The sequence below is a fragment of the Aspergillus sclerotioniger genome (assembly GCF_003184525.1).
Source record: "Aspergillus sclerotioniger CBS 115572 chromosome Unknown BO94scaffold_6, whole genome shotgun sequence".
Taxonomy (NCBI): domain Eukaryota; kingdom Fungi; phylum Ascomycota; class Eurotiomycetes; order Eurotiales; family Aspergillaceae; genus Aspergillus; species Aspergillus sclerotioniger.
Genome location: NW_020290996.1, coordinates 1034380 through 1060517, shown reverse-complemented (window position 1 = coordinate 1060517; position 26138 = coordinate 1034380). Strand labels below are relative to the sequence as shown.

The 26138-nt window shown below is 52.7% G+C and overlaps 11 protein-coding genes across 11 annotated transcripts; 6 read left to right on the top strand and 5 right to left on the bottom strand.

Annotated features, from left to right (window-relative positions):
• Positions 1-189: 189 nt before the first annotated feature.
• BO94DRAFT_459573 (PPN1 endopolyphosphatase family protein) lies at positions 190-2285 on the top strand (the record flags this gene model as incomplete). Its single annotated transcript, XM_025607847.1, has 3 exons — positions 190-297; positions 340-426; positions 489-2285. The coding sequence occupies 3 exons, from the start codon at positions 190-192 to the stop codon at positions 2283-2285; spliced, it is 1992 nt and encodes a 663-aa protein (XP_025470519.1).
• Positions 2286-2462: 177 nt separating this feature from the next.
• On the bottom strand, positions 2463-2780 carry BO94DRAFT_447909 (RlpA-like double-psi beta-barrel domain-containing protein; the record flags this gene model as incomplete). The annotated part of the gene is made up of 1 exon (XM_025607526.1): positions 2463-2780. A coding segment is annotated over one exon (318 nt), but the record flags the coding sequence as incomplete, so codon positions are not given.
• A 3082-nt stretch (positions 2781-5862) lies between these two features.
• BO94DRAFT_622112 (uncharacterized protein) lies at positions 5863-6489 on the top strand. The gene is made up of 4 exons (XM_025617045.1): positions 5863-6030; positions 6080-6165; positions 6222-6290; positions 6372-6489. The coding sequence occupies exons 2-4, from the start codon at positions 6084-6086 to the stop codon at positions 6461-6463; spliced, it is 243 nt and encodes an 80-aa protein (XP_025470517.1). The 5' UTR covers positions 5863-6030; positions 6080-6083; the 3' UTR covers positions 6464-6489.
• Positions 6490-9566, bottom strand: BO94DRAFT_532691 (ribonucleotide-diphosphate reductase subunit RNR1). The gene is made up of 4 exons (XM_025611174.1): positions 9322-9566; positions 9062-9219; positions 8077-9017; positions 6490-8031 (listed from the first exon to the last, which is right to left on the bottom strand). The coding sequence occupies exons 1-4, from the start codon at positions 9338-9340 to the stop codon at positions 6588-6590; spliced, it is 2562 nt and encodes an 853-aa protein (XP_025470516.1). The 5' UTR covers positions 9341-9566; the 3' UTR covers positions 6490-6587.
• Positions 9567-10702: 1136 nt separating this feature from the next.
• On the top strand, positions 10703-12567 carry BO94DRAFT_532689 (S-adenosyl-L-methionine-dependent methyltransferase). The gene is made up of 4 exons (XM_025611173.1): positions 10703-10834; positions 10890-12013; positions 12069-12177; positions 12227-12567. The coding sequence occupies exons 1-4, from the start codon at positions 10733-10735 to the stop codon at positions 12407-12409; spliced, it is 1518 nt and encodes a 505-aa protein (XP_025470515.1). The 5' UTR covers positions 10703-10732; the 3' UTR covers positions 12410-12567.
• On the bottom strand, positions 12534-13945 carry BO94DRAFT_532688 (kinase-related protein). The gene is made up of 2 exons (XM_025611172.1): positions 13505-13945; positions 12534-13425 (listed from the first exon to the last, which is right to left on the bottom strand). The coding sequence occupies exons 1-2, from the start codon at positions 13546-13548 to the stop codon at positions 12756-12758; spliced, it is 714 nt and encodes a 237-aa protein (XP_025470514.1). The 5' UTR covers positions 13549-13945; the 3' UTR covers positions 12534-12755.
• A 329-nt stretch (positions 13946-14274) lies between these two features.
• On the bottom strand, positions 14275-15957 carry BO94DRAFT_351324 (uncharacterized protein). Its single transcript, XM_025607104.1, has 2 exons — positions 15751-15957; positions 14275-15634 (listed from the first exon to the last, which is right to left on the bottom strand). The coding sequence occupies exons 1-2, from the start codon at positions 15759-15761 to the stop codon at positions 14350-14352; spliced, it is 1296 nt and encodes a 431-aa protein (XP_025470513.1). The 5' UTR covers positions 15762-15957; the 3' UTR covers positions 14275-14349.
• Positions 15555-16285, bottom strand: BO94DRAFT_351328 (uncharacterized protein). The gene is made up of 2 exons (XM_025607106.1): positions 15751-16285; positions 15555-15634 (listed from the first exon to the last, which is right to left on the bottom strand). Exon 1 carries the CDS (start codon positions 16076-16078, stop codon positions 15764-15766), a length of 315 nt encoding a protein of 104 aa, XP_025470512.1. The 5' UTR covers positions 16079-16285; the 3' UTR covers positions 15555-15634; positions 15751-15763.
• BO94DRAFT_351327 (dihydrofolate synthase) lies at positions 16286-17857 on the top strand. The gene has a single exon (XM_025607105.1). The coding sequence runs from the start codon at positions 16493-16495 to the stop codon at positions 17741-17743; it is 1251 nt and encodes a 416-aa protein (XP_025470511.1). The 5' UTR covers positions 16286-16492; the 3' UTR covers positions 17744-17857.
• A 244-nt stretch (positions 17858-18101) lies between these two features.
• Positions 18102-23179, top strand: BO94DRAFT_622106 (serine/threonine-protein kinase). Its single transcript, XM_025617044.1, has 11 exons — positions 18102-18111; positions 18183-18270; positions 18388-18712; positions 18771-18905; positions 18958-18987; positions 19042-19106; positions 19158-19590; positions 19639-20430; positions 20481-21579; positions 21629-22079; positions 22127-23179. Exons 3-11 carry the CDS (start codon positions 18536-18538, stop codon positions 22953-22955), a joined length of 4011 nt encoding a protein of 1336 aa, XP_025470510.1. The 5' UTR covers positions 18102-18111; positions 18183-18270; positions 18388-18535; the 3' UTR covers positions 22956-23179.
• Positions 23180-23337: 158 nt separating this feature from the next.
• On the top strand, positions 23338-25754 carry BO94DRAFT_532683 (ABC1 kinase family protein). The gene is made up of 4 exons (XM_025611171.1): positions 23338-23902; positions 23964-24568; positions 24622-25194; positions 25249-25754. The coding sequence occupies exons 1-4, from the start codon at positions 23460-23462 to the stop codon at positions 25494-25496; spliced, it is 1869 nt and encodes a 622-aa protein (XP_025470509.1). The 5' UTR covers positions 23338-23459; the 3' UTR covers positions 25497-25754.
• The last annotated feature ends 384 nt before the right edge of the window (positions 25755-26138 follow it).

Here is a 26138-nt window from a genome sequence, read left to right as displayed (position 1 = left end):
CAGACCAGGAATGTGCATCGGCTCTTCCTCAGCACATTGCCAAGCAGAAAGTATTCTGTCCAAGAAATACTTCAAGGTACAGACAGCAGGCATCACATGAAATTCCCAAATGTGCCAATTCAACCACCCCGGCAATCAAGAAGTCATAAAGCCCCGAGCGACACCAGGTGAGTGCTCAACACCCTCCTGATGAAGCCCGCTCTACTACTTTCGGTCCTGGTGATAGGCAGCTGGGCGACCTGGACCGACTTGGTCTGGGACGACATTCGGGCTGCGACCAGCTGCGTGGCCTGCGAGGTAGTGAACCCGTCAGAATGACATCCCCGCTGACTGCAACAGTCTCTCCTCCGATCCCTCCAGAAGATCGCTCGTCAAGGGCCTTCAACCCTCGAAGCCGTTGTCACCGAAGTATGCATTCGAAGCAAGGTACATCCCAGTTCAACATCTATACCTACCATACCATCTAGCCTATTGCTAACACCATACAGCTTTTCGACGCCGACTTTTGCACCGGTCTAGCGGCCTCGCAAATCCCCAGCGCACACTATGTGCTCACTCAAATGCAGATCCCATCATTCACAGCGCAGACCTTTTGCGCCGGCGTGTTGGATCTCTGTCCTCCGCCTCCTCCCCGACCATTCAACCTAACCCTACCTCCTGTTCCTTCTCCCCCTACTACTTCCACCACCACAACCACAACCACCACCAATACCCTCCGCATCGCCCACCTCACCGACACCCACGTTGACCTCCTCTACACCCCCGGATCCAGCACCACCTGCCGCAAACCCATCTGCTGCCGACCCTACACCCCACACGATGCCCCCGGCAACACCACCAAGCCCTGCCCAACCTGGGGCCACCCGCGCTGCGACCCTCCGCTCCGACTCCTCGAAAGCATGCTCTCCGCCGTCCAAGCCCTACAACCCCAATTCGTGCTGTACACCGGCGACGTCGTCCCCCACGACGTCTGGAGCGAAACCCAACCCTCCGTCCTCCACAGTTTCAACACCACCTACTCAACCCTCCGCACCACCTTCAACTGTCCCATCTACCCAGCCATCGGCAACCACGACACCAACCCCGTCAGCATCTTTCCCGTCACCGATACCATCCCCGCCCATCTCAACCCTCAATGGGCCTACGACGCTCTAGCAACTCACTGGAGAACTCTCCTCCCTAACACCACCACCACCCAATTCCATCACGGCGCATACGCCACAACCCTCACCCTCCCCACCACCACCACCCCCCTAAAAATAATCTCCTACAACAGCAACCTCTACTACCGCTTCAACATCCTAACCTACACAACACCCATGTCCCCAGACCCTATGAACCAATTTTCTTGGCTCATTACTGAGCTCACCTCCGCGGAACGTCTCGCTCAAAAGGTATACCTACTCACGCACATCCCTTCAACAAGGAAAGATACTCTCCCCGAGTATGCATATTACCTGGCGATCATCTTCCGACGGTTTCAGGATACTATTGTGGGGGTGTTTTGCGGACATGGACATTTGGATACGTTTGGGGTGGTTTATGGGAATAGAACTGGGACTGGGGGGATGAAGAAGGAAGTGGGCGAGGTGATGGAGTTAGAAGCACCCGGGATTACGCCTATGACTGGGCCCCCTGCATTTAGGATGTTGATGGTGGATGGCGATGATTGGGGAGTGCTGGATTTGGAGGTTTGGGTTGCGGATATCTCATCCTCATCCTCGTCGTATTCTTCTTCCTTGATTGATACCCCCGAGGAAGGTATAGATGAAAGTGGTGAATATGCTGAACCCAAATGGAGAAAATACTACTCCGCTCAAGAAGCCTACGGACGATATATATCCCAAAGTGCAGAGACAAGGGGTATAGGAGCTACCTTTTGGGCCAAGTTGACTGATATTATGGAGTGGAATCGGATGGTCTTTATGGAGTATTGGGCGAGACGGACGCGGGGTTGGTTTGTTACGGTTTGTGTGGGGAGGTGTGCTGAGAGGGAGATTTGTCGGTTGAGGGGGGGGTGTGGATCGAAGGTGTTTTCTTTGTCTTTGGATGGTGGTAGGGATGAGGATGATGAGAATGAGAATGTTGGTAATAAGGGGGGTGATAATGGTGATGGTGGGGATGATGATGTTGGTTATAATGGGGGTGATGATGGTGATGGTGATGGTGGTAGTGAGGGTGAGTATGAGAATGATGGAGACTGGAATTGGCACGATGAAGAGGGACTAGGTGCGCTGGGCCAATGGTTGAGAAAAGTCCAAGCCAAATACCCGGTCGATCAGTAGGTATAGCTTAAGGTATACGTTACAATGGTATGTAAGAATGTCATGTGAATGGAATGGATCAGTCCCCAGGACCAATCTAAAGCTAAGGTATAAACAAGAACAATCATAACTGGGTCAACGAATGACAAGAAGGTAATAAGCAAATCAGTCACGTCACATCAGTAGCATCATCTACTCAATATACCACTCCGCTCCCTTCAACCGTCCCTCGGCTTCAGTGCCAAAGTATCCAAACAGCTTCTCCGACAGATCAATCGACACATCGTCACAGCCCATGCACTTGTCCAACACCGTACCCGTCTCGGTCACTCCGTTGTACGTGATGTGCACCGTCTTGCCGCAGTCGCTGTCCTTCATGATGCCTACCGGCAGTGCAACCACCTTGTCGCTCGAGCCGTTGCTGTACGAGCCGCAGGAGCCCAGACCCGCCACGTAGTAGGTCAAATCACCCGTGCAGGGGGCTCCGCCGGAGCAACTGCCACTGTAGCCGCTGCTGCTGCTAGCAGCGGAGGTGGCCGCGGCCGCAGAGGTGGTGGTTGCAGCTGCAGCAGTGGTGGTAGAGGGAGTCCACTGAGCCTCGGAGGTGGAGGTAGAGGACGGGGCAGGAGCCGGAGTCCAGGCGGGCTCAGAGGTGGAGGTGGAGGTGGAAGCGGAGGTGGCCCAGGTTTCGGGCGAGGGAGTCCACCAAACGGTGGTGGAAGTGGAGGTGGAGGAGGAGAGGGGTTGGTAGCTGACAGATTGTTCAGGCTGGCTGTTGCCTGGAGCCTGGACCTGAGAATCGGCCGTAGGAGTGGCCGAGGCGGGAGCGTTGCCGTAGATGGTGGTGGTCACGTCGACAGTGGTCCAGACAACCGAAGTGACGGTCTCGTAGACGACGTCGGTCTCGCGCTTTTCAACAGGGGCAGCAGAGCCAAGGGCGGCAAAGAGAGCACCGGCCAGGGCAAGAGTTTTGGAAAGAGGGGCCATTTTGTCTGTTGTATATTGGGGATGATTTTGGTGGTAGAGAAAGTTTGGTTGATTTCAAGGGTGAATCGAGGATGATCGAGTTGATCAAGGATTGTTCAAACTTGCTCTGGTCGACAGAGTGTAAGGAACGAGACTGCACAGCAGTATGGCGCAAGGAACCCAAGGAGTGGGGGTTAAAGAAGGAATGACCGATGTCAAGGAGAGACGGACTGTGTGGTGGAAGGGGAAAAGAAGCGAGCGACAAGAGGGGAGGGAAGGGCCAGTATTTGTATTGGGCCCGGCCGGTGGTGGTATGGTATCATTGGTATGGTGTTGTTGAAAGTGGAAAGTTGAAAGTAGTAAAAGTGAAAGGATCCACTCCCCCCTCCATCAGCCATCCATCCATCCCGGAAAACACCAACAATAACAAATCCAAAGAATGAATGATTCCGATCCACTCCTCTCCACACTTCTAGATCCACCGACCCACTCCACCACTCGTGAACCCTCGATCTCCGCCAATGCCCGTTAAACGGTCTCTGCCCGACCTCACCGGTTCTTCCAGGGCATCGCCGTGGTTGGCACTCAGTCGGGCGCGGCCCGGACCAGCTGGCCTTGCTGGCATGCTATCCGGTTTGATTGGGACTCTCACCTCGTACCTGACGCAGCCATCTCATCGTACACCTGCTCCGCAGAAGCAAAAACTCAACCAGGCACCGCTTGGCAGGGCCTTGATCGGAATGCTCGGGCTGACCCAGCAATTCGGCTGATTGGCGGTCCGCGTTGACGCCGGTGTCTCACCAGGCCGTTCCTGACTGCCAGGGGGGGATGATGATTGGTGAGGATGGTTCTTAGCGTGTGCTGTTCATGGATTGACTTTGTCTGGCTCAGCCACGAACTTGCTGAAGGGAACTGACTTTTTGGTTTAAACTTGGCAACTTGGTGTGTGTGTGTGCGCTGCTAGTCTGGCTGCGGGTTGGGTTTCCGCTCGGGGCTCAGGGGGATCAGCGTGGCGTGGTTGCCTGTATGGTGTCCCTGGCACGGACAAGCCACAGTCAATGCTACCATACCATGCCTACTACAAGTATCTAAGTACAGCGATGGTATCAGACTAAACTACAACCGTCGGATCAGTGGCAAATCCGGTCAAAGAAACAAGAAGTCTTGACGAGTTGACGTGTCGCACCAGCCCCGCGGGCCAGTCAGATCTCGTCAGCGGCAGGAGGGTTCAGGCCAGTTGCCCTACTGGTGGGCTGAAGAGTCCAGCCGAGTCCATGTCTCTGCTGAGGTGCTAGTCTCGGGCATCGGTGGGATGAAACGATCAATGAGATATCTAGATTCTAGACACTGCAGTCAGACTGTCGGGCGAGTCGCCAAGCCAGTCATTCGCGTGGCGCTCGGTCCATGGATGTATCATCGATACGGAGCACATTGACAGGGAGAGTCCCTGTCAGCTGTCTAGTGTCTACGGTGTACACAGACATAGATTCGACTTGTACCACCGGAGTATATCTCCTTCAGATCGGGGCATTCCATTGTGCATTCCTCCGATCGGCTACATCCGGGGTATGCACACACACAAACAAACAATCGTACTCATCGATACCTCCCTCATCCTACACCCATCGAGGGATACTGCCTCAGCTCAGTAGTAAGTACCCTCGTAAGTAACCCTGAAACCAACCAACACATATCCTCACAGAAAAGAGACAATCCTTCGCCCTACAACCAAACCATACACAGTGCAGACCCCGAAGGTCCAAACAAACTAGCCCCAAAATCCAGCCCCATCCTATCTCTCAACTAACTGCTTATATCCATGGGAAATGAAGGATGTGATGGCGCAGGTACCCGTTGGATTATGTTGGTGATTACCTATCTATAGCTATAGCTACAACTAACTACCCCATCCCTCAAACAGTATACTATATACATACTAGTATAGTAAAGGGATGAATGTAAATAAACAGCCCCATAATCCAACCCTCGTATCAAGTACAACCACTACCTCCAAGTACCAGCACCAATACTCCGTAAAAAAATAACCAAAACCGCCCGATTGAAAACCCTCCGAACCCCCTCATTTAACTCCCACCACACCACACCATCTCCTCCCGTTTCAATTCATTCAACCCTCCCATCCCTGAATACGAATCTGGCTAGTCAGACAAAAGCAGAGTTAAATAACCAGCTAGATAGTTACTCAACCGAGCCAGTAATGACTAACGGGTGGTTGGGAAACTCGGAGGGTAGTTGTTGTTCATGCCAAGGATTTCGGAGTAGGTAAGTGAGTAACTATTGAAGTATATACTAGAGTTAGGTGGATAAATAAGCTACTAATGAATAATCTACCTTCATTATATCCATTCCCTATACTAGCTAATTAAAATAAATAGATCGGTAGAATGTAAAGGTAGGTAAGTCAAGTCGAAGATGTCACCCACCACAACCATCCACGGAACCCTCAATCCCCACAAATTAAACGCATCGTTACGTAGAATACCTCTCCCTTATCACTATCTATCTACTATGCAGACAGCTAATAGTTCATCTACATCTCGCCACAGTGGATGTATTTCCCATCGACCATGACGATGACAGTCACGGTCCAGATCCAACGTCATGGATAGAAGTCGATGATTCATCTCATTTCATTTCATCTATCTCTATCCTCATCTCTATACCTTCCATTCGTATAAGACTACATACTACCCATGTATCCTTCCTACATGAACTAACTGCATCAATCCACTTAATTACTATATTGTCATTTTACTCGTCACACATCTAATTTACCCCCGTATGTCCCCAACCCAAGACATAATCAAACTCTACTCTAACGAAGGCAGGAAAATGGACGCCATTCGCCAAAATATCGAATCCGCCAAGGCCAAGGGCAAGGAATACTATGATAGTATGATGGGGGAGCAGTCAAGTATGTTCTGAATACCTTGTACGATTGTGGGATGGATGCTAAAACGGACGGGGTAGACACTAGTTCCGGTTCGACCAATTATACCGATCAGGCGAAGGATTATTATAATAAGATGATGGGACAGGGTAGGTTTATATTCTCTCGTTTTCGCTTGCTCGGTTCAAGAGTATTGTACGGTAGGTGGGTGCTAATCATGGCAATGGTAGGCTCCGAGTACACCGATCAGGCAAAAGACAAGGCCAATGATCTCATGGATCAGTCCAAGAACTACGTGCCCGAGTCCAAGGGGGATCATTAACTCGGATCATTAATTGTAATGTCAAGTACCATAAATGAACAATTCATATGTATAAAATAACTACATCATATCCCATAACCATACCATCGTGATATATTACACCCAACGCCTTTCCATCCATGCTTTAACCCTGGCACATCACACACGCCTCCTTGTTTTCAATGCTGCACTGGAGCACCTGCTGCGAGTAAATGTCGTTTTCCCGATCGGCGGCCTCTTGGCTGTCCTCCTCGGGTCCCTCCGACTCTGCAAGTGCCAAGGGGCTGCTCTCACCCCCGTTAATGCTGTTCTCGCTGTGTCCGTTGACCTGGGCCTCCCCGCGGGGAACGGCAGAGTACGTGGTCGAGGCCGCACCGACCGCCCGCTTCTTGAAAGAGGCGTTCGCACGGGCCACGTTGGTGTCTTCCACCTTCAGCTGCTCCTGGTCGACCGTGAACTGGATCGGGGCAGAAGCAGCCATCGTCCGCAGGTAGTACATACCCGTCTTCAGACCCATCTTCCACCCGGCAAAGTGCATGCTGGTGATCTTGCCCATAGTGGGCTCCTTCAGGTGGATGTTGAGGGACTGCGACTGGTCGATGAACGCACCACGGTCAGCGGCCATCTGCAGGATCGTCCGCTGCGAGATCTCCCACACCGTCTTGTACAGCGCCTTGATGTCCGCCGGCACGTTGGGGATGTTCTGCACGGAACCACCCTCCGCGATGATGCGGTTCTTCATGTTGTCGGACCACAGGCCGAGGTCGACCAGGTCCTTCAGCAGCCAGGGGTTGACCACCTGGAACTCACCCGCCAACACACGACGGGAGTAGATGTTCGAAGTGTAGGGCTCAAAGCACTCGTTGAAGCCCAAGATCTGACTGGTGCTGGCAGTGGGCATGGGGGCCACCAACAAACTGTTGCGGACACCGGTCTGCGCAATCTTAGCCTTGAGGGCGTCCCAGTCCCACAGGTCGGTAGGAGTACGCTCCCACATGTCGTACTGGAGGATACCCTGAGAGACAGGAGAGCCCTCGTACGTCTCGTAGGGTCCGAACTCCTTAGCAAGGTCGGACGAGGCGGTCAAACCAGCGTGGTAGATGGTCTCGAAGATCTGGATGTTCAGCTGACGAGCCTCGGCAGAGTCAAAGGGCAGGCGCAGAGCGAGGAAGGCATCGGCCAGACCGTTGACACCGAGGGCGATGGGACGGTGGCGGAAGTTGCTCTTCTTGGCCTCCGGGACGGGGTAGTAGTTAATGTCGATGATCTTGTTCAGGTTGCGGACCAAGACCTGCACAACCTCATGGAGCTTGCCAAAGTCGTACTCGCCGCGGACAGCATCGACAAAGGTAGGCAGGGCCAGAGACGCCAGGTTGCAAACTGCAACCTCATCCGGAGCAGTGTACTCCACAATCTCAGTGCAAAGGTTGGAGCTGCGGATGGTTCCCAGGTTCTTCTGGTTGCTCTTCTTGTTGCAGGCATCCTTGTACAGCATAAAGGGGTTTCCAGTCTCGGTCTGGGCCTCCAGGATAGCGTACCACAGCTTCTGGGCCTTGATGGTGCGACGACCACGGCCTTCCTTCTCGTACCTGGACGCGGTTAGCATGATCGAGACGCAGAGCCAGCAAACTTACTTCTCGTAGAGAGCGTCGAATTCGTCTCCGTAGACATCGGCCAAGCCAGGGGCCTCGTTAGGGCAGAACAGAGTCCAGTCACCGTTGGCCTCAACCCGCTTCATGAACAGATCCGGGGTCCACAGAGCGTAGAACAGATCACGGGCGCGAACCTCCTCCTTACCGTGGTTCTTACGGAGATCCAGGAACTCGAAAACATCCGAGTGCCAGGGCTCAAGGTAGATGGCAAAAGCACCGGGACGCTTGTTGCCACCCTGGTCAACGTAACGGGCAGTGTTGTTGAAGACCCGGAGCATCGGGACAAGACCGTTGGAGGTACCGTTGGTACCGCCAATGTAAGATCCGGTGGAGCGGATGCGGTGAACGTTCAGGCCAATGCCACCGGCTGTCTTAGAGATCATGGCGCACGTCTTCAGAGTGTCGTAAATACCGTCGATGCTGTCCTCTTTCATGTCGACAAGGAAGCAGGAGGCGAGCTGAGGCTGGGGTGTACCCGCATTGAACAGGGTCGGGGAGGCGTGAGTGAAGTACTTCTGGGACATCAAGTGGTAGGTCTCGATGGCCTTCTCAATGTCGGTGCCGTGGATACCAACGGCAACACGCATCAGCAGGTGCTGGGGACGCTCCGCCACCTTGCCGTTGATGCGCAACAGGTATGACCGCTCCAGGGTCTTGAAGCCGAAGAAGTTGTAGTTGAAATCACGGTCGTAGACAATCGCCGAGTTCAGCTCGTCGGCATGTTTCATGACTATTTCATATGTTTGTTTGGAAATCATTGGTGCAGGATTGTTGTTCTTCGGGTTGACATAGTGGTAGAGATCTGAGATTGCCAGCGAGAATTGCTTCTTGGTCTGCTTGTGGAGGTTGGAAACGGCGATACGAGCGGCGAGGATGGCATAATCCGGGTGTGTGACGGTCATGTATGCAGCAGTCTCGGCAGCCTGTTCAAATTAGCACTGCTTCTCAATTGGTGGCAAAAACATACCAGGTTGTCCAGCTCAACGGTGGTGACACCCTGGTAGACACCAGAGATGACCTTTTGGGTGATAGCAGCGGCGTCGACATGCTCAGGGTCAAGACCGTAACAGAGCCTTGACACACGAGCCGTGATCTTGTCGAACTGCACGCGTTCTTTGCGTCCATCTGATTCACACGTTAGCACTGGCTGCAGCATGTGGCAAGGTCCATTGCTCGTCATCTCATCATGAACGACACCTAATCCACCGGATTATTGCAACTACTCACCTCTCTTGTAGACAAACATTTTGGCAGTGAGGTTGAGGAACGAGAAACAAACTAGAACAAAGGGTATATGGATATAATATTAGGGTAGTAAAGAAGGTTGGCAGATTTTGAGATTGGATGGAAAGGGAAAGTCGTCACAAAAGAAGTCCTGCAGACAGGAGCTGAGGAGGAGAGATGGAGGAAAAGAAGACGGAGGGGCAGGAGGGTAGATATTTGATGTCGCCGGGGCCAACGCGTGCCGGTGGATATCCACGCGAATTTTCGTGTTTGGGCTAAATGGACTGCCCTTGCATTCGAGCTGTTTCGCCAACGCGACGAGCGCGGTCACGTGCCAGCCTTATAAATCAGCTCCGAGCGTCGGACGCCGTATATCCGTTTGCAGGAGGTTTCCCTTGTCGACAGCCGGATGTCCATCACGATTTCAAAGCACCGGCCCCACTCTAGGTACCGATGCAGCGGTGAGCTCGCTGCCTACGGATCACTACGCTGGAACTGGTAGACAAGTCATGCCTTCGTCTTGGTCGAGGCAATCAAGTCACAGACAGCTCCAGTGCTATACTGACCAGAAGATACATGTTCATTGTACCTGTGGCTTCGTTATATATACCTGTACTATCCTATAAGAGGCTTAGCGTGTATAGCTTGAAATTTACAGCAATACCTGACCGCTACACCCAGTAAGTAGGACTTGGGAGAATCTCTTCATGAAGAAATCTTCTAATATGTATGCTGGTTGCTATCTGATACTTAAGGAATCTGTTCTTTTCTTTTCTGGTCTATAAGTACTTGTTAGCAGGGTTGTGACTCGCCTTTTGCTGCTCATCACTGCGCATTAACCGTAGATATCCTACTACTAGTTAGTATGTTTGGTGCTAACTTGCTGTAGTAGTCATGGCTTGTATATTCTGGCGTCCTGCATGATCCTGCTCTCAAATGTAACCAGAAACCGCCATTGCCATCAGTCATCTCCTTGTTTTGAACTTGGCGACGTTTCAAATCACTTTTCTCCCCCGGGAGGATCCTGCCAGCAATAACCGTCTTTGTTTCGACACGGTGAGTGTGTGGGTGTATACTTTGTCTTGAGTTCCAAGAAGAATGATCAATATGGTGGAGATCCTTGACTATTATCATAGAAATACTTGCCAGACAAGAACAGATCTGCATGTATTCTTTGCCTTGAACTTTCATATCACCAATACAGGAGGAATAGCTGGGCCGACTGTCCAAAGAAGCTAAGATGTAGAGCAGGCGGAGCATACGTAGGAGGCTAGGCCCAGACCACGTCGGCTGCACCCCGGACAACCGTCGGCCTCCGCGGGTTGCGAAAGAATGCCGCGTCAAACAACAACTTTATTCCTCCATATCTCGCATTTCCTTTCTCAATTCCTTCACCCATGAGACAACCAAGAAAATGTCTCCCGGAAATCCCAAAAATGTTAACCTCCCCAGCGACATCAAATTCATTTCCACTCCTGCAGCTCAGCCCTCGGCTTTTGGCGGAGCTCAAACCAATGTCAGTCTCATCCTCTCGTCCCTTGAATCCTTGAATGCATACCAATTAAATATAGTCGCCAGCCATCCACAACCCTCCTCTCCCAGCAGACGGCCCCGGAAATGAATCCTTCTCCAATCTCTACCTGATCAGTGCCTTGATAGGAATCCCCGCCCTCCTCACATGGACATTGGGCGGCGGCGTCAAGACCGGCATATTCCTCAGTCTCATCACTCTTTTCCCAATTCTCATAGCTTTCTGGACATGGACATCTAGCTACAGTCCCCCCACCAACACCAAAACCCAATTTCCCGGTCGAGCAATCGAAGAATACATCACGTTCAAAAACAACGCAGACCGAACCAAATGGCACGGTCGGAACAAGGTCCCCCTCCAAACCTTCTGCGAGATGTATCTCGACGGCCAGGTTGATTTCAACGGCGATTGTCTCGACATCATGGAACATCGCCACGACTGGGCCAACTTCCGCTTCACCTGGGACCTCTTCAAATACATCCTTCTTACTTTCGCTCGCGATGTCCTCTTCCACACCAAATCCCAAGACGAAGAACAGATCCGTCCGAACTACGACCTTGGCAATGACCACTACGCCTGGTTCCTCGGTCCCCGCATGGTCTATACCTCCGGTATCATCTCCGACCCTGACCGGGAAGAAACCCTCGAGGAAATGCAAGATAATAAGATGGCGATTGTCTGCGAGAAGCTCAACCTGAAAGAAGGCGAAACTTTGCTGGATATCGGTTGCGGATGGGGAACCCTCGCCAAGTTCGCCAGTCTCAATTACAAAGCCAACGTCACCGGACTCACCATCGCCCAACATCAAACAGCCTGGGGAAATGACGCTCTCCGCGCCGCTGGGGTTCCCGAATCGCAGAGTCGCATCTTGTGTATGGATTATCGGGATATTCCCCACATGCAGTATGATAAAATCACGCAGATTGAAATGGGCGAGCATGTGGGCGTGCGCAAGCTATCGACCTTCTTCCGTCAATGTTACGATCTGCTCAAGGATGACGGGGCTATGTATGTTCAGCTGTCGGGGCTTCGACAGGCATGGCAATATGAGGATTTCATTTGGGGATTGTATTTGAATAAGTATATTTTCCGGGGCGCCGATGCATCCACCCCGTTGTGGTATTATGTGTTGGCGCTGGAACGGGCTGGGTTTGAGGTCAAAAGGTGAGTTTACACACTATCGTCATGATTGCAAGATACTGACAATTCGGAAATATAGTATCGATACCGTCGGCGTTCATTACTCCGGTACCCTTTGGAGATGGTATCGGAACTGGATTGGAAATGCGGAGACGATCAAGGCGACATATGGCCAGCGGTGGTTCAGAGTACGTACCACCCTTCTTCGTACAGATGACGTCCTCTAATATATAACAGATCTGGGAACTCTTCCTGGCATGGTCGGTTATTGCTTCTCGCCAGGGCAGCGCCACTTGCTATCAATTCGTCGTGGTGAAGAACCTCAACTCGACACACCGCATCGATGGGGTTTCGTCTCAATTTGGATTATCGGCTGCGCTGGCTGCGAGTCGGAAATTCGGTAGGGCAAGGTTGCCGTAGTATATCTCCCGTTGAGATTGTTGCTTTGCCTTGCAGGCTTTTGCTGCTTAAGCAGCCATTAAAACCGGATGAAGTGAAGCTAAACAATGATAGTCATGACATGTACTAAGATTCAGAGCTATTTGTCTAAATAAAGTCACGAAAAATGAAACCAAGAATAAGAATCTATACTCTCTAGCACATGTTAGATAGTATCATCTAGTTATATCTAATCTAACGCATATCAAGTTAACCCATGCTAATTCACCAATTGCTAAACCCCTCCATGACCCATTCATTTCCCAACGAACAAGCCAAACCAGGATACATCACATCACATCATAATCTATACCATCAACCTAATCCCTCACGCCTCCCACGCAGAATCATAACTACTAACCACCACCTCCTGCACCTCCAACCTCCCCTGGACAATCTCCCTCCCATTCACCAAATCATTCCCATCCACCCTCCTCCCCGCCTCCTCCTCATCCCTCGCAATCCCCGCCCTAACATGCCTCCTAACCAACCTCTCCCTCGCAACCCCAAACTCCACCTCCACAAACCACAACTCATCCATCAACCCCGCCGCACTTCTCCACGGCTCCCTATCCAAACTCAGATAATTCCCCTCAAAAAACACCACCCGACACGACGCCGGAATCGAGATATCGTCGTCCACGGGATCCTTCACCGCGTGATCGAAGCTCGGCGCAAACAGACTCTGCGTCTCCGGCGTGATTTCTTCGCGGAGCGCTTGCACAAGGCGCAGGAATTTCTCCCCGTCGAAGGTGAAGGCTGCCCCGCGTCGAGCGAGTGCGTAGCTTGGGTCTGGCATGGCGGAGAGCTGGGAGCGGGTCAGGTGGTAGCCGTCCATGGGGATGTGGGTGGCGATTTGGGGTAGTTGGGGGTGGTGGCGGAGGTGACGCTGGTTGATGAGGTTGGACATGGTCAGGGCGAGTTCGGTTTTGCCGGAGCCGGGGATGCCGCTGATGGCGATAAGGAGGCGGGTGGTTGGGGGGTGGCGAGGTGTTTGTCTGGGTGGGTGTGGATTAGATGAGGTTCGATGTGTTATTGGGGGGGAGGGGGATGGGGGATCGGGGATGGGGGATGGACGTACTCCAGATTTTGTCGACTAGGCGGTTGACTTGGTCGTCCATGGTTGGTATGAGGGGTATGGGGATGAGGATGGGGATATGGGGTTGGGGTTGGGTTGGGTTGGGTTGGGGTATGGGCGAGGATGTAGGTAGATGGTTGTTATATGGATCGAGGAGTGAGATGTGTGGCTTGGGTCCGTGCTTTCATTCAAAGAGGGGGAGGTTTCTAAGGTTCTGGATAGAGGGGATGGTAGAAAACCGCCGTTTAGAGATGGGGCTGTTGCAGCGGTGTGTCAATGATGAACAACCGTAGAGATCTGGCCGTGAAGCTCGGCGGCCGATGGATAAATAAGTCGGCGGGGCTGTCGTCAGAGTGGGGACTCTCGCATGGACTCCGGCCGGCCCAGCATACGTCACAGGGGACCGCCAGGCACCGTGTTTGCTGCTGTTTTGATAATTGACAGCCGCGGTACTACATAGCATAAACTCCACCTGGGGATTCTTTCCTACGTAGCGCCGTAAATGACCGGCTTGGTCAGAACTGGTTTCCCGGGCGGGATGGTCCGAGGAACTGGCCAGTACTTGGTCACATGTCCCGGCTGCAACTCTGCCCCGTTACGGAGTTACACAACTCAACAGTCAACACACTACTACACTGCACCCCTATTTCAAAATACATTCAAGCCAATCAATACAAGTACAGTGGTTCACTAATCCCAAGCCAACATCCCATCCGAAACGGTTTCCGGCCCTAATTCAGCTGAACCTGGCTGAGGACACCCAACGCCAAACAAGATCCCCGCTAAAGCACAATGGCCAATGAACTAAGCTCGGTATCTAACACATTGACAGAAAATAACCAAGTCACCGCGGCCGTAGCCGCCCATCCACGCTATCCGTGTCATTAGAGTCATCGGGTATGCCGAGCCGGCGGCCAAGGGTGCGGGACAGTCCAGCTGCCGCCCACCACTCATCTGGGATATCCTCGCGTCGCGCAAGTCGATCAAGAATGGCTTGCATCTGCTGCAAATCTGGGTCGGTGGAAGAGGAGTCAGAAAATGCAAAGGATATGGTAGGTATCGGAGGGTGGTTGCTCATCGTCGACTGCAGGTGCTGTGCCCGTCTCAAAGATTCCATCTGGCGAATGCGACGGTACCGTCGGAACAACGACTGCTGGGAGATCCCCGATTCGGAATCACTATCCGAATCGCTGGAGCTTGGATAGTCGCAGGGATGGAGAAACTCCGCGTATGGATCGAGCACCATCTGCACGGTCCCCGCGCCCGAGTCCAAGGGGTTGGTCATGCTCTGCAACGAGGTTGCAGAGCTTCTAGCCGTCCCAATCGTCGAGGCATTCGTTCCAGAGGCAGACGCGGACGTGAAGGAGGAATCTGCGCTGGGAAGGTTTGTATCCGGCGTGATAGTGGTAAGAAGCGTCTCCCATGCATCGTTAGCATGGTCATCATCCGGGCTCAGGCTTCTCTGTCGATCACCAAGACCATCCACAGCAGACTCGCGATTGGGACGGCTCGCCTCGGTGATCGATCGTTCACCGACTCGTCGTAGCGAAGGAAAGGCCGCTGCGACAGAGATATCCCCTCCAAATCCATCTGGTCGAATAAACGGTGACAGACGGGCGCCATCTGCGCGCATTTGCGGAGACGCAGTCCTATGGTACGCGATCGCAGGAGCAAACCGCGGTGTGAATGGGGGATGAACCAGGTCCGACCGGTTGTTCGCGTCATCCCCTGGCGACGGGCGGTATAGATCGGGCAAGGCCGAACTGCGCGGAATCCTTAGGCGCTGACCTGGGCGGCCATGGCGGAGCGCATCGTTCAGCAGTCGCTGGCCCGATTCGCGTCGACCGGGATCCAGGATGCCGCTAGTTAGATCGAATGGGTCATCGGCGGTACTTGAGTTCGAAAGCGGAGAGCGTACATGACGCTGGAGACCACTGGCCTCGCGCTCAATCTCATCCACTAGCGGACGGGGGAAAGGCGATCGGAGAGTTGCGCTGCGCAAGGCGGAACCATAACGCGAAGCACGGCGAACCGTAGGCTGGCGACGGATTGCGGAGCGTGCAACGGCACATGAGTCTTTGGCGGGATTGTTCTTGGAAGCATCGGTCGAGGAAGCCTCGCAGAACAATCTGCATATGTCAGTCAGTCATGACAGCCGTTCCGTACGCGCTAGGCCAATGGAGCAGCGTGTAGAGTGCCGACGGCGACGAGTGCAGTGCGAGCAGAGCAGAGATGGCGGACTCACGGAATACCCATGGCTAGATAATGCAAAAAAGACAACAGAGGGACTGTCCAGGCGAAAGGGGTTTAGAAAGATAGCCACATCCAGAGCAACCGGGAATGACGCGAGGCTTTAAATGGGGGAGGGCCAGATTGCGGGGACAGCGACCAAGGCGAGTTGTTGATGGAGAAGGGCGAGACTTGGTTTTTCCTCGTAAGGGTAAAAAGCGGAGGCGAAGAGATTTCGCGCCTGAGGCTTCCCGGCGTAGCGCCGCGGCTTTTCCTTCGCAACATTGGGGCATTTTCGCTGGTGGGTGGCTGGATGAGGTGGCGCCGGGGTCACCTGCGTACATTCGAGTACGACCACTAATAGACTACAGAGTAACTAACTGACTGACAGTGGTCAAGTGCTGGTTATCCACCATCGCATGAGGTTTCACCCTACAAAGCCATTCATCGAATCGAATGCAATTGACTTTCCCATGGACCGATTCGATACCACCTCATCGCTGCCACCGGTGGCAACATGCTTACCGTACTCGACCGTACTACCCTCGCGTCTAGCAGCCTCAGGCATCAATCCTTATCGGAGCACCTGACAGCTCTCCGATTATCTTCTCGAATCCCGCGGGCAACTCTCCGGATCGGCGCCATTTTCTGGAGCCTCGAGAGATAACACTCTTCCTCCATGACATCCTCGTCCTTCATCACCTCCTGATCATGAGGATTTTCCCCATCCATTCATCAATCATCGCACAGTTGGAGGCATGATTGAACTCGGTCTTAGTCGGATAGTCCGCCTGCTCCAGCAGACCCCGCTGACTTGGAAGGCCATCCATATTGCTGGCACCAATGGCAAAGGCTCGATCAGCGCCTATCTATCGCACCTGTTGTCGGCGGGCGGAGTTCGCTGTGGGCGCTTTACCTCCCCTCATCTGATCGACCGATGGGACTGCATCACCATCGGCGAAAAAGTCGTCCAAGAGTCGCTCTTCCGGCAGATTGAAGCGAGAGTCAAGCTTCGAGATCAAACACTAGGCATCGGTGCAAGCGAGTTCGAGCTACTGACTGCGACTGCCTTTGAGATCTTTAACCATGAGCGGGTCGACATCGGGGTGGTGGAGGTCGGGATGGGCGGTCGCCTGGATGCTACCAACATCTTGACCGACGTTCTGGTTTCGGTCATCGCGAAGATCGGTCTGGACCACCAGTCCCTTCTTGGTGATACCATCGAACAAATTACAAAGGAAAAGGCGGGGATCTTGAAGCCAGGAGTTCCATGTGTCATTGACGGCACCAACTCGACGGAAGTGATTCGGACTCTCGAAGATCGCATCAAGGAACTCAAGATCGATGCGGTTTACACACGTCCTAATGTGCCGGATAACCATTCGCCATCGCTTAGCCAGCTCTTCGCTACTCTCGATCTACAGCCCCACCAGCGCGCAAACATGTCCTGTGCTGTTTCGGCTCTCAAACTTGCCCTGCTCCGGTCCCGTCCTGAGATCGACGTCGATGCGCTCGTTCCACAACTGTCAAAGGTGGAGTGGCCGGGGCGCCTGCAGAAGATCGCTTTGAAACCCTTGGCGGCTCGTGAGGAGCCTGTTCTGCTGGATGGTGCGCATAATACACAGTCGGCTGAAGTTCTTGGAGAATATGTGGACCGCAAACTGCGTCCACAAGGGGGGAACGTCACCTGGGTCATCGCGGCATCCCGTGGCAAGGATATTGTTTCCTTGTTCCATTCCATAATCAAGGCCGGCGATCGAGTTGCGATCACTGCATTCGGCCCCGTTGATGGCATGCCGTGGGTTAAGGCAAATGATCCAGAGGAGATAGTGTCGTGTATCCAGTCGATCGCAGGAATCGGGCAAGTCCAGACCTTTGGGGATGATATTCCTGCCGCTATCAACTGGGCCTGCGAGGAAGCCCGTGGCGGTTCGCTGGTCATCGCGGGCAGCCTTTATCTGGCGTCAGACGTTCTTCGTCTTCTTCGTGAGGCACAAAAGCAAACATAAATTACGGCGACAAGTAAATGACCTCTACTGACAGAGATACCCTTTCCATCAGCAGCATTTGGCGTACCTGTATATAGCATGCATGAGTAATGGAATCGATATGTTGTTCCGAGGACTGTTTGTAGACCATCGGCGTAATGACTCTAGTTTACAAATGTAGATTGCATCGCATCCTTATATCTATGCTAAAATCATTGCTGGCTATCTACTTAATGTAATCCAGCTCGGGTCTGATAAGGCTGATCGGAGATGGAGCAGCGGCCGGGCGCTGCGTCATGGCCCAAGCCAGCTGGTGGCCTGTGGAGAAAAGCGAAAAGGAAAGTTCAAAACATCCGCCTATTCTGCATTTGCTCCGGCAGGCACCGCAAGTAAGTGAATCCTCTTCGGCCCTTTCCCAAGGCCCGACTTGAAATCCGCGAGACTCACTAACCAGCTGAAGATCGATTTTGCTTTGGAGGGGAAATTCGATGTGTAGAGACGCGTGCAGCGGACGCGGCTCTCTGGGTGCGAGAACAAGGATCCTCTCTGTATGTTTCTACCAACCGTGATCATGCCATACGCCGGCGGTATTCAACTCGGCTCTTTCTCTACTCTATCTCGTACGTGCCTGGAATTTACTGACAAGCTTGATCGCTCGATACTAGATCGTGCTGACATGAACGATCCGATCGGTCCCCTGGCGCCTGCCTTTTCCACCCGTCCCCTCGCCATCTGAGTCTACAGCTGTCGGAGACAACGTGCTTGAGATTAGCGGGCTCGATACGAAAGGGATCTCGATCCACCTGCGCGACCATGGTCTCCCGATCCAGCGAAGCCAGTGAGGGGCTGCCGCCGCCTTCCAAGACGCCCGGCACTCCAGCCAAAACACGACTTACGAGACTCGGTTCCAGCCCGTCGAAACAAGATAAGCCAAAGGATGATAGGGTAGTCAAATCCTCCGCGAAGGATGTCGCGGAGCTTAAGGATTATGTACGGATATTACCCCTATGGCCCCGGGGGCATAATCGCTAACGTTGGCATAATGAAGCAATTGGGCGACTGCCTCGGTAAAGGCGCATTTGGGTCGGTCTATAGGGCACTTAATTGGAATACTGGTGAAACAGTCGCTGTGAAGCAAATCAAATTGGCAGATTTGCCAAAGAGCGAACTACGAGTGATAATGGTAACCCCCCGAGTCGTTCGTTGGGGTGCTATCGCTAACACCATTGCGACAGTTGGAAATCGATCTATTGAAGAACCTGGATGTAAGATGCGACTTATACTGTTCGTGAGCCTCCCGAGCTGACCTGTGGTTGCAGCACCCCAATATTGTGAAGTACCAGGGGTTTGTGAAGTCTGTGGAAACTCTAAATATCATACTCGAGTGAGTCCCGTGCCCAGTACCAGCAATATTTGGATTCAACTAACGAGATAGATATTGTGAGAATGGATCTTTACACTCTATCGCAAAGAACTTTGGTCGCTTTCCAGAAAATTTGGTCGGTCTCTACATGTCCCAGGTCCTCCATGGTCTCTTGTATCTGCATGAGCAAGGTGTCATACATCGAGATATCAAAGGAGCCAATATCCTCACCACCAAGGAAGGTCTTGTTAAGCTTGCAGATTTCGGTGTAGCCAGCAGAACCACTGGGCTTAGCGAATCCAGTGTTGTCGGGACGCCCTACTGGATGGCTCCAGAAGTGATTGAACTTTCCGGTGCCACGACCGCTTCGGATATCTGGAGTCTGGGTTGTACCGTGATCGAGCTTCTGGAGGGAAAGCCACCTTATTACAATCTTCAGCCCATGCCGGCTCTATTCCGTATTGTCAATGACGACCACCCTGCTCTTCCCCAGGGTGCTTCTCCGGTCAGTTTCATCTCTTATTCATGTTTTTCGCATCTGACTAGTCCGCAGGCTGTCAAAGACTTCTTGATGCAATGCTTCCAAAAGGACCCTAACCTTCGTGTCTCCGCGAGGAAGCTCCTCAAACACCCCTGGATAGTCAATGCTCGCAGGTCCGATTCTGTGGTTCCCAAGAAATCCACCGAGTATGAGGAAGCGGTCAAGAGTGTCCAGGAATGGAACGAAGCTCTCCGTTCTCCTGACACTGGAACCCTACGAAAACCGTACAGGTATGATACTCAGGGCGCTGCTCCTTTGCGCCCGGATATGGCGCCATCTCGGTACACGCCAACGAAGGATATACTTCCAAGCCCGGTCTCCAAGCATGTGACAGATCGATTCCGCTCGCCGGACTCCACGGAAGAAGACAATTGGGATGATGACTTTGCTACTGCTATTTCCCCCAGCGCGTTACAGCTACCTCACCTCCGGCCACAGGACAACTTCGGAGGGATGCTTTCCTCTGAAAAACTGAAGGCCTTTGCGTCACTGGATGGTACAGTCTTGAGGTCAGATGACGGCTTTGACGACTTTGACGATCCTTTCACTCAGCAGCCTGGTGAATCAGATCCTCTCCGGACGATTCGTCCTTATTCGGCCAAACCGACTGGGGAAAACATGCCCCCCCAGACAAAGGCCACAATATCTGCGATGCACCCTAATGTACCTATTCTCCAGACCCCTGTGCCACCATTAAGACCGCAGCGCCCGACGTCTTATTTCAAGGAAAACTCAGTTGAAGATTATTCCGATCTTATCTCTGCAAACGAAGATGTTTTGGATGATAAACTAAGTGCTTTCCAAGTAAGCTTGAACCTCACTTATATCACACACAGCCCTCTAACAAGTCTCAGGAAATCGACGAGGAGGACAGTGATGTGTCATTTCCCTCGCCTTCGAAGGAGGTAGTCCGGTATCAAGCATTACCGGAGCATGAGGAAGATCATCAGCCCCAGCTCAGAAAGCGGATATCTGTCAAGCGTCACCGGTCGGCAATCGAAATTCAGAAATTCGCCGAAAACGAACGCGATGAGGATTTCTCTGATATTCTCGGAGCTGATGAGGTTGCCCTAGACAAGCCCGAAAGCGATGAAAGTTCTGATCGGAGTACGCTGATGCTAAACTCGAAGTTATCGAATAATTCATGGCTCGGGGATCAAGACGACGAAGATGACCCGTTCGCCCAACTCGAGGAAGGACTCGATGAGATGGACCTGGAAGCCAACATCGCGCGTGACAAATATGCTCGGCTCCGGGGCCAAGTCGAGGGTCTTGTCAGCTCGCTGAAGACTTCTCAAGACGAAGATGTGCTTGGAGAAATCTCGGATCAGCTACTGACCGTCTTCTGTGATCTTCCGGAGACGAAGAATATTATCATGAGCGCTCACGGAATGCTGCCTATTTTAGAAATTCTGGATATGTGCCGTCGCCGCGACATTGTCTTGTGCTTATTACGGATTGTCAACGCCATCATCTTCAATGACTATGAGATCCAAGAAAACCTCTGCTTCGTTGGAGGGATACCCATTATTAACGAGTTCGCCTCTAAGAAGTATCCGCGAGAAATTCGACTGGAGGCTGCAGCCTTCGTGCAGCAGATGTATCAAACGTCCACCCTTACACTGCAGATGTTTGTCAGTGCAGGAGGTCTCAACGTTTTGGTCGAGTTCTTGGAAGATGACTACGAAGATGAGCGCGATCTTGTTCTCATTGGAGTGAACGGTATCTGGAGCGTTTTTGACTTACAGGGATCGACGCCCAAAAATGACTTTTGCAGGATTTTGTCTCGCAACTCTGTCTTGGATCCCCTGTCCCTCGTTTTGAGCCGAGTGTTGGACGAAGAGGGAGAGTTGGCTGAGATTGTTGAGGGTCGGATTGCAAACATTTTCTTCATCTTCTCGCAGGCCGAGAATCATGTCAAGGTGATGGTAGCCGAGCGGACAGTGCTGCATAGTAAGAAACCAGGTGCATCCCCGCTAACATGCTGCTAACATTCCTCCAGGGGTTTTGAAAGAGCTGAAGAGGATGACGCCCGCGCACCAGATTACCATGTTGAAGTTCATCAAAAACTTGTCGATGCTGTCCACGACACTCGACTCCCTGCAGAATTCCAACGCCATCGATGTGCTGACGGACTTGCTGAGGTCGACCATCAAACGGCCGCACTTCCGCGAAGTCTCCAATCAGATTCTGAACACCATCTACAATATGTGTCGTCTGAACAAGTCCCGCCAAGAGGACGCTGCCCTGAATGGTATCGTACCGCTTCTTCAGAAGATCGTGAAAACCGAGCGGCCGCTCAAGGAGTTTGCGTTGCCGATTCTCTGTGACATGGCACACTCCGGGAAAGTCGGACGCCGTGAGTTATGGCGCAACAAGGGTCTCGCTTTTTACATCTCTCTGCTCTCTGATCCGTATTGGCAGGTGACTGCTTTGGACGCGATCTTCACTTGGTATGTATATTTCTCGTGTGACGTGGGTTCGGGCTAACTTTGAGCAGGCTCCAGGAAGAAACGGCCAAGGTTGAGGAGCACCTATTGGACAACCGCTATGACAAGACGTCATTTACGGATTCTATTGTCCGATGCCTGACTGTCTCCAAGGCCAATGCCTTTGAGAACATCCTTGAGCCGCTGCAGAAACTTCTGAGACTGAGTCCGCCGATTGCGTCGACGTTCGCGCGACCCGATCTGTTCATGAGGATAGGACAGAAGCTACACCATAACAAGGCGGCCGTCCGGCTGAACCTTCTCCGCATTATATCGAGCATCTGCGATTCCAGCGAAGAGCAAGGCGGGCTACTTGCGAAATATGGTCTTTTGGAGGCAATCCGAGAATTGGAGCACGATCCAGCCATTCTGGTCCGAGACATGGCTGGCAAGCTCATCCAGTCCAATGAGAAGAGCGAAGCGTTCAGCCTCGAGAAACGCAAACCCGGCATGAGGCGCAAGAGCACTTCCACCACACCCCCCGGCTACCTTGCGAACCAGTCCGCCCCAGCGACCCCACAAATCAATCGGTTCAGTCAACCGAAAGCGTATTTCGACGGGCGGGAAAGCCAACGGCACCCGCGGCCCTCTCTCAGCAGTTCTGCGCTGGCAATGCGACCCGGAAGCCGAGATGGGACGGGGCCTGGTCTCTCGGCCGGACTCAATGGCAGCGCCGGTCCATCAAGAAACCGGCTGTCCCGAGGAGTCGTCAACAGGCTATCACAAGTGGAACTGTTGGCCGAGGAAGAGTCCCGACCATCGAGCTCACTATCTCGTCGACGGTCCATCCTCCCGCAACGCCGGCGGCCGACGCATACTGATGCAGATTGGGCCTCTTAATATCCTTGGTAGGGAAGGCTAGCAGTAATTGGCACGGTGTAGTTGCATTGCATAGGATGGAGTATTGGGGATCTTTTGCTTTACATATGTATACATTCATTTGTGGGTCCGCGCTGGGATGGCCCAGTGGGTTGGAATAGGATCTCAGGCTGGTTTCGGGTATAGGAAGGGGGGATGGCCTGTGTAGATATTCGTTGAGAACATACATTCGGGGATCTTGGGTTGTGTTGTCCATGTGCATGTCGAAAGGATGCTATCTAGTTGTACCTGACAGAGTCTTAAAATCGAGGTGGCGGCAACGGGGATGATCGGCTCCGGTCAGGAAGTGCGACGAAAATGCGCCGCGGCCACTTCTGCAAGTTCGCCGCCGCAACCTCCCCCTCCAGTTCCTCTCCCCCTACATTCGTCCCGAGGGCTTCGTGCTGGCACGAATGATCACGCCGTCCGGTTCACTGCTGCTCTCGACTTGTGGTCGCTCTCCAGACGGCGTTGTTGGTGATCGGGATGAGGGCGGCGCTCCGCATTCCGCTGCGGGCTTCCAATTTTGATCCCGCGGCGGTCATACGATCCTCTTCGAAGCCTTCCCTCGCTATCCCTTCTGCCAATGCTGCTCCGACGGTGTTTCTCCCCCGTCGGTTGATCTCCAGCTCGACTGCATCGTCTCCCGCTCTATGCTCGCAGCGCTTCACCGGCCGTCTCGCCCCTTCCGTACCCCGGGCCACCTATGCCACCCGCACGTCTCCGTTATTCGAGTCGCCAAAAGCAGAACAACATGACAGGAAACAGTCCGGCTCGGGTCAATCGCGCCGCAAGGTCATTAAGTATGCTGTGATTGGGGGTACAATTGTCGTTGGAGCGGTGGTGTTCTCGGATCAAGTCCAGCATCTCTACCGTGCGGCGGCGAGGACAGGAAGAGTGGTGGGCACATTGGCGGTTTGCATCAATGAGTAAGTGGCAAGCAGACATGGCCTGGTCCTCTCGGTGCAACGTACTCATACGATCTACTAGTTACCGGGTGACTCTCAAGCAAGAAACCTCCACGCCGGAGGAACGGAGCGATGCGATTCGAGCCTGCCACAAACGTTGCGCGGAACGGACTCTACGGGTTCTCGAGAAGAATGGATCAATCTTTATCAAACTGGGACAACACTTGAGTAGCATGGGTTATCTGCTTCCGATTGAATGGACTACAACGTTCATCCCACTCCAGGACAAATGCCCCGTATCGTCGATTGAATCTATTGAGAAAATGTTCGTGGCCGATACGGGACGTCCCATCGACGAGCTGTTTTCGTCTTTCGATCCGGAACCCATTGGTGCTGCTTCTCTGGCGCAGGTGCATATCGGTACGCTGAAGGAGACGGGTCAGAAGGTCGCGGTCAAAGTGCAGCATCCGGCGCTGGCGGAATGGGTACCCTTGGACCTGGCGTTGACTCGGTTTACTTTCTCGATGCTGAAACGATTCTTCCCGGAATATGATCTGGAATGGCTCTCGCGGGAAATGGACCTGTCTCTGCCCCAGGAGCTGGATTTCCGGATGGAGGCCGAGAATGCCACGCGGGCGAGCGAGTACTTCAAGAAGCACTCGGATGCTCCGTTGGTTATCCCTGAAGGTATGCGGTCTGAATAGTCTTAATACGCGAGTGTACATGCTAACGCCAGCCAGTTATGTGGTCTCAGAAACGTATCCTGGTCATGGAGTTCATCTCCGGACGACGACCCGACGATCTGGAATTCCTCGACTCGAACCACATTGACCGCGACGAAGTCTCCGCGGCTCTGGCACACATCTTCAACGAGATGATCTTCGGTGACAACGCGCCCCTGCACTGCGATCCCCACGGCGGCAACATCGCCATCCGTCTGAACCCTAACCGCCGTCGGCACAACTTCGACATCGTCCTCTACGACCACGGCCTATACCGCGATATTCCCCAGGACCTTCGCCGCAACTACGCTAAGCTCTGGCTGGCCGTGATCGAATCCGACCTACCTCGCATGCGCGAGTACGCCCGCAAGGTTGCCGGTATCACGGACGAGCAGTTCCCTCTCTTCGCCAGCGCCATCACCGGCCGCGACTACATGGTGCTCAAGAACAAGGACATTACATCGGCCCGGACATCGGCCGAGCGAGACAGCATGTCGGGCTCTCTAGCAGATGGTCTACTACAACAACTCGTTGAACTACTGGGCCAAGTACCCCGGATCATCCTGCTGATCCTCAAGACCAACGACCTGAGTAAGTCATCCACCACCCTCCACCACTTCACTATCTCCATCTAACAGCCCCCAGCCCGCAGCCTCGACGAGAACCTGCACACCCGCCAAGGCCCCGTGCGCACCTTTCTAATCCTCGCCCGCTACGCCACCCGCACTGTCTTCGAAGAGCAAATAGACTCGGTCCACGAATCCGGCGGCCTCCTCCGCCCGCGCAACTTCTGGCGCTTCCTCTGCGCCTGGACGGGATATCTACGCGTGGAGTTGAAGTTATCGGTCTATGAGACTTTGTTGGCCCTAAAGAGTCGGTTTGGGTTCGTTTGATCCTTATTTGTATATTCTCCTTCACCCCCTTTCATCTTTCCTTCTATCTTTTATCCGTGCAGTATGTAAGTAATTTTGATATTGACTAGACGGCATGGCATGGCATGGCATGCATGTGGTGTTGTGCACTGGCGTTTTTCTTTTATTCATATTGTTGTTAGACCTGCTTTGTTTTTTGCTATATATTGCAAAAGAAGCTGTATACTTACCCATCTATTTTTATATCTATCTATCTATATAGAATTTTCCTTGACTAGCTATTGCTTATATCCCCATATTTGACTACCTACGGACCAACCAACTACCCAACCAATTAACTTAAATAAAACTGCATTATCAATATCAACCCTACTTTACACTAACACCTACCTGCACATCAGAACCAGGAAAGCGGGGGGGAGGTAAGTAGGTACTAGGTACCCTGCGAGAAATTCCCACACACCCGCCCTTCCATATCCAGAATAGTCCTTAGCACATCGTATGATCGTATGATCTCACCTCTACAGCCTTATCAGATCACGCTAGGATTTTTTTAAGCTTATTGTTTCAGCCCTATAGGTAGGTACCTTAGTAATTTACTATGTACTATGTAGGTACTAAAGTATTAGTATGTATATAGAAGGATTATCAGATCGGGTTCTT

What these genes read in the sequence shown, in the direction of transcription:
- BO94DRAFT_622106 (XM_025617044.1), top strand. Translation starts at nt 18,536, where the DNA reads ATGGTCTCCCGATCCAGCGAAGCCAGTGAGGGGCTGCCGCCGCCTTCC. An exon ending in GCGAACTACGAGTGATAATG is followed by an intron (nt 18,906 to 18,957) that starts GTAACCCCCCGA and finishes CCATTGCGACAG; the next exon opens with TTGGAAATCGATCTATTGAA. An exon ending in ATAAACTAAGTGCTTTCCAA is followed by an intron (nt 20,431 to 20,480) that starts GTAAGCTTGAAC and finishes AACAAGTCTCAG; the next exon opens with GAAATCGACGAGGAGGACAG.
- BO94DRAFT_532691 (XM_025611174.1), bottom strand. An exon ending in CCGTTGAGCTGGACAACCTG is followed by an intron (nt 9,018 to 9,061) that starts GTATGTTTTTGC and finishes TAATTTGAACAG; the next exon opens with GCTGCCGAGACTGCTGCATA. An exon ending in TTCGACGCTCTCTACGAGAA is followed by an intron (nt 8,032 to 8,076) that starts GTAAGTTTGCTG and finishes AACCGCGTCCAG; the next exon opens with GTACGAGAAGGAAGGCCGTG.
- BO94DRAFT_532683 (XM_025611171.1), top strand. Translation starts at nt 23,460, where the DNA reads ATGAGGGCGGCGCTCCGCATTCCGCTGCGGGCTTCCAATTTTGATCCC. An exon ending in TTGGCGGTTTGCATCAATGA is followed by an intron (nt 23,903 to 23,963) that starts GTAAGTGGCAAG and finishes ACGATCTACTAG; the next exon opens with TTACCGGGTGACTCTCAAGC. An exon ending in CCTCAAGACCAACGACCTGA is followed by an intron (nt 25,195 to 25,248) that starts GTAAGTCATCCA and finishes AACAGCCCCCAG; the next exon opens with CCCGCAGCCTCGACGAGAAC.
- BO94DRAFT_351327 (XM_025607105.1), top strand. Translation starts at nt 16,493, where the DNA reads ATGATTGAACTCGGTCTTAGTCGGATAGTCCGCCTGCTCCAGCAGACC.
- BO94DRAFT_532689 (XM_025611173.1), top strand. Translation starts at nt 10,733, where the DNA reads ATGTCTCCCGGAAATCCCAAAAATGTTAACCTCCCCAGCGACATCAAA. An exon ending in TTGGCGGAGCTCAAACCAAT is followed by an intron (nt 10,835 to 10,889) that starts GTCAGTCTCATC and finishes AATTAAATATAG; the next exon opens with TCGCCAGCCATCCACAACCC. An exon ending in GCTGGGTTTGAGGTCAAAAG is followed by an intron (nt 12,014 to 12,068) that starts GTGAGTTTACAC and finishes TCGGAAATATAG; the next exon opens with TATCGATACCGTCGGCGTTC.
- BO94DRAFT_351328 (XM_025607106.1), bottom strand. Translation starts at nt 16,078, where the DNA reads ATGTACGCAGGTGACCCCGGCGCCACCTCATCCAGCCACCCACCAGCG.
- BO94DRAFT_532688 (XM_025611172.1), bottom strand. Translation starts at nt 13,548, where the DNA reads ATGGACGACCAAGTCAACCGCCTAGTCGACAAAATCTGGAGTAC. An exon ending in GTCGACAAAATCTGGAGTAC is followed by an intron (nt 13,426 to 13,504) that starts GTCCATCCCCCA and finishes ACACCCACCCAG; the next exon opens with ACAAACACCTCGCCACCCCC.
- BO94DRAFT_622112 (XM_025617045.1), top strand. Translation starts at nt 6,084, where the DNA reads ATGGACGCCATTCGCCAAAATATCGAATCCGCCAAGGCCAAGGGCAAG. An exon ending in TATGATGGGGGAGCAGTCAA is followed by an intron (nt 6,166 to 6,221) that starts GTATGTTCTGAA and finishes CGGACGGGGTAG; the next exon opens with ACACTAGTTCCGGTTCGACC. An exon ending in TAATAAGATGATGGGACAGG is followed by an intron (nt 6,291 to 6,371) that starts GTAGGTTTATAT and finishes TGGCAATGGTAG; the next exon opens with GCTCCGAGTACACCGATCAG.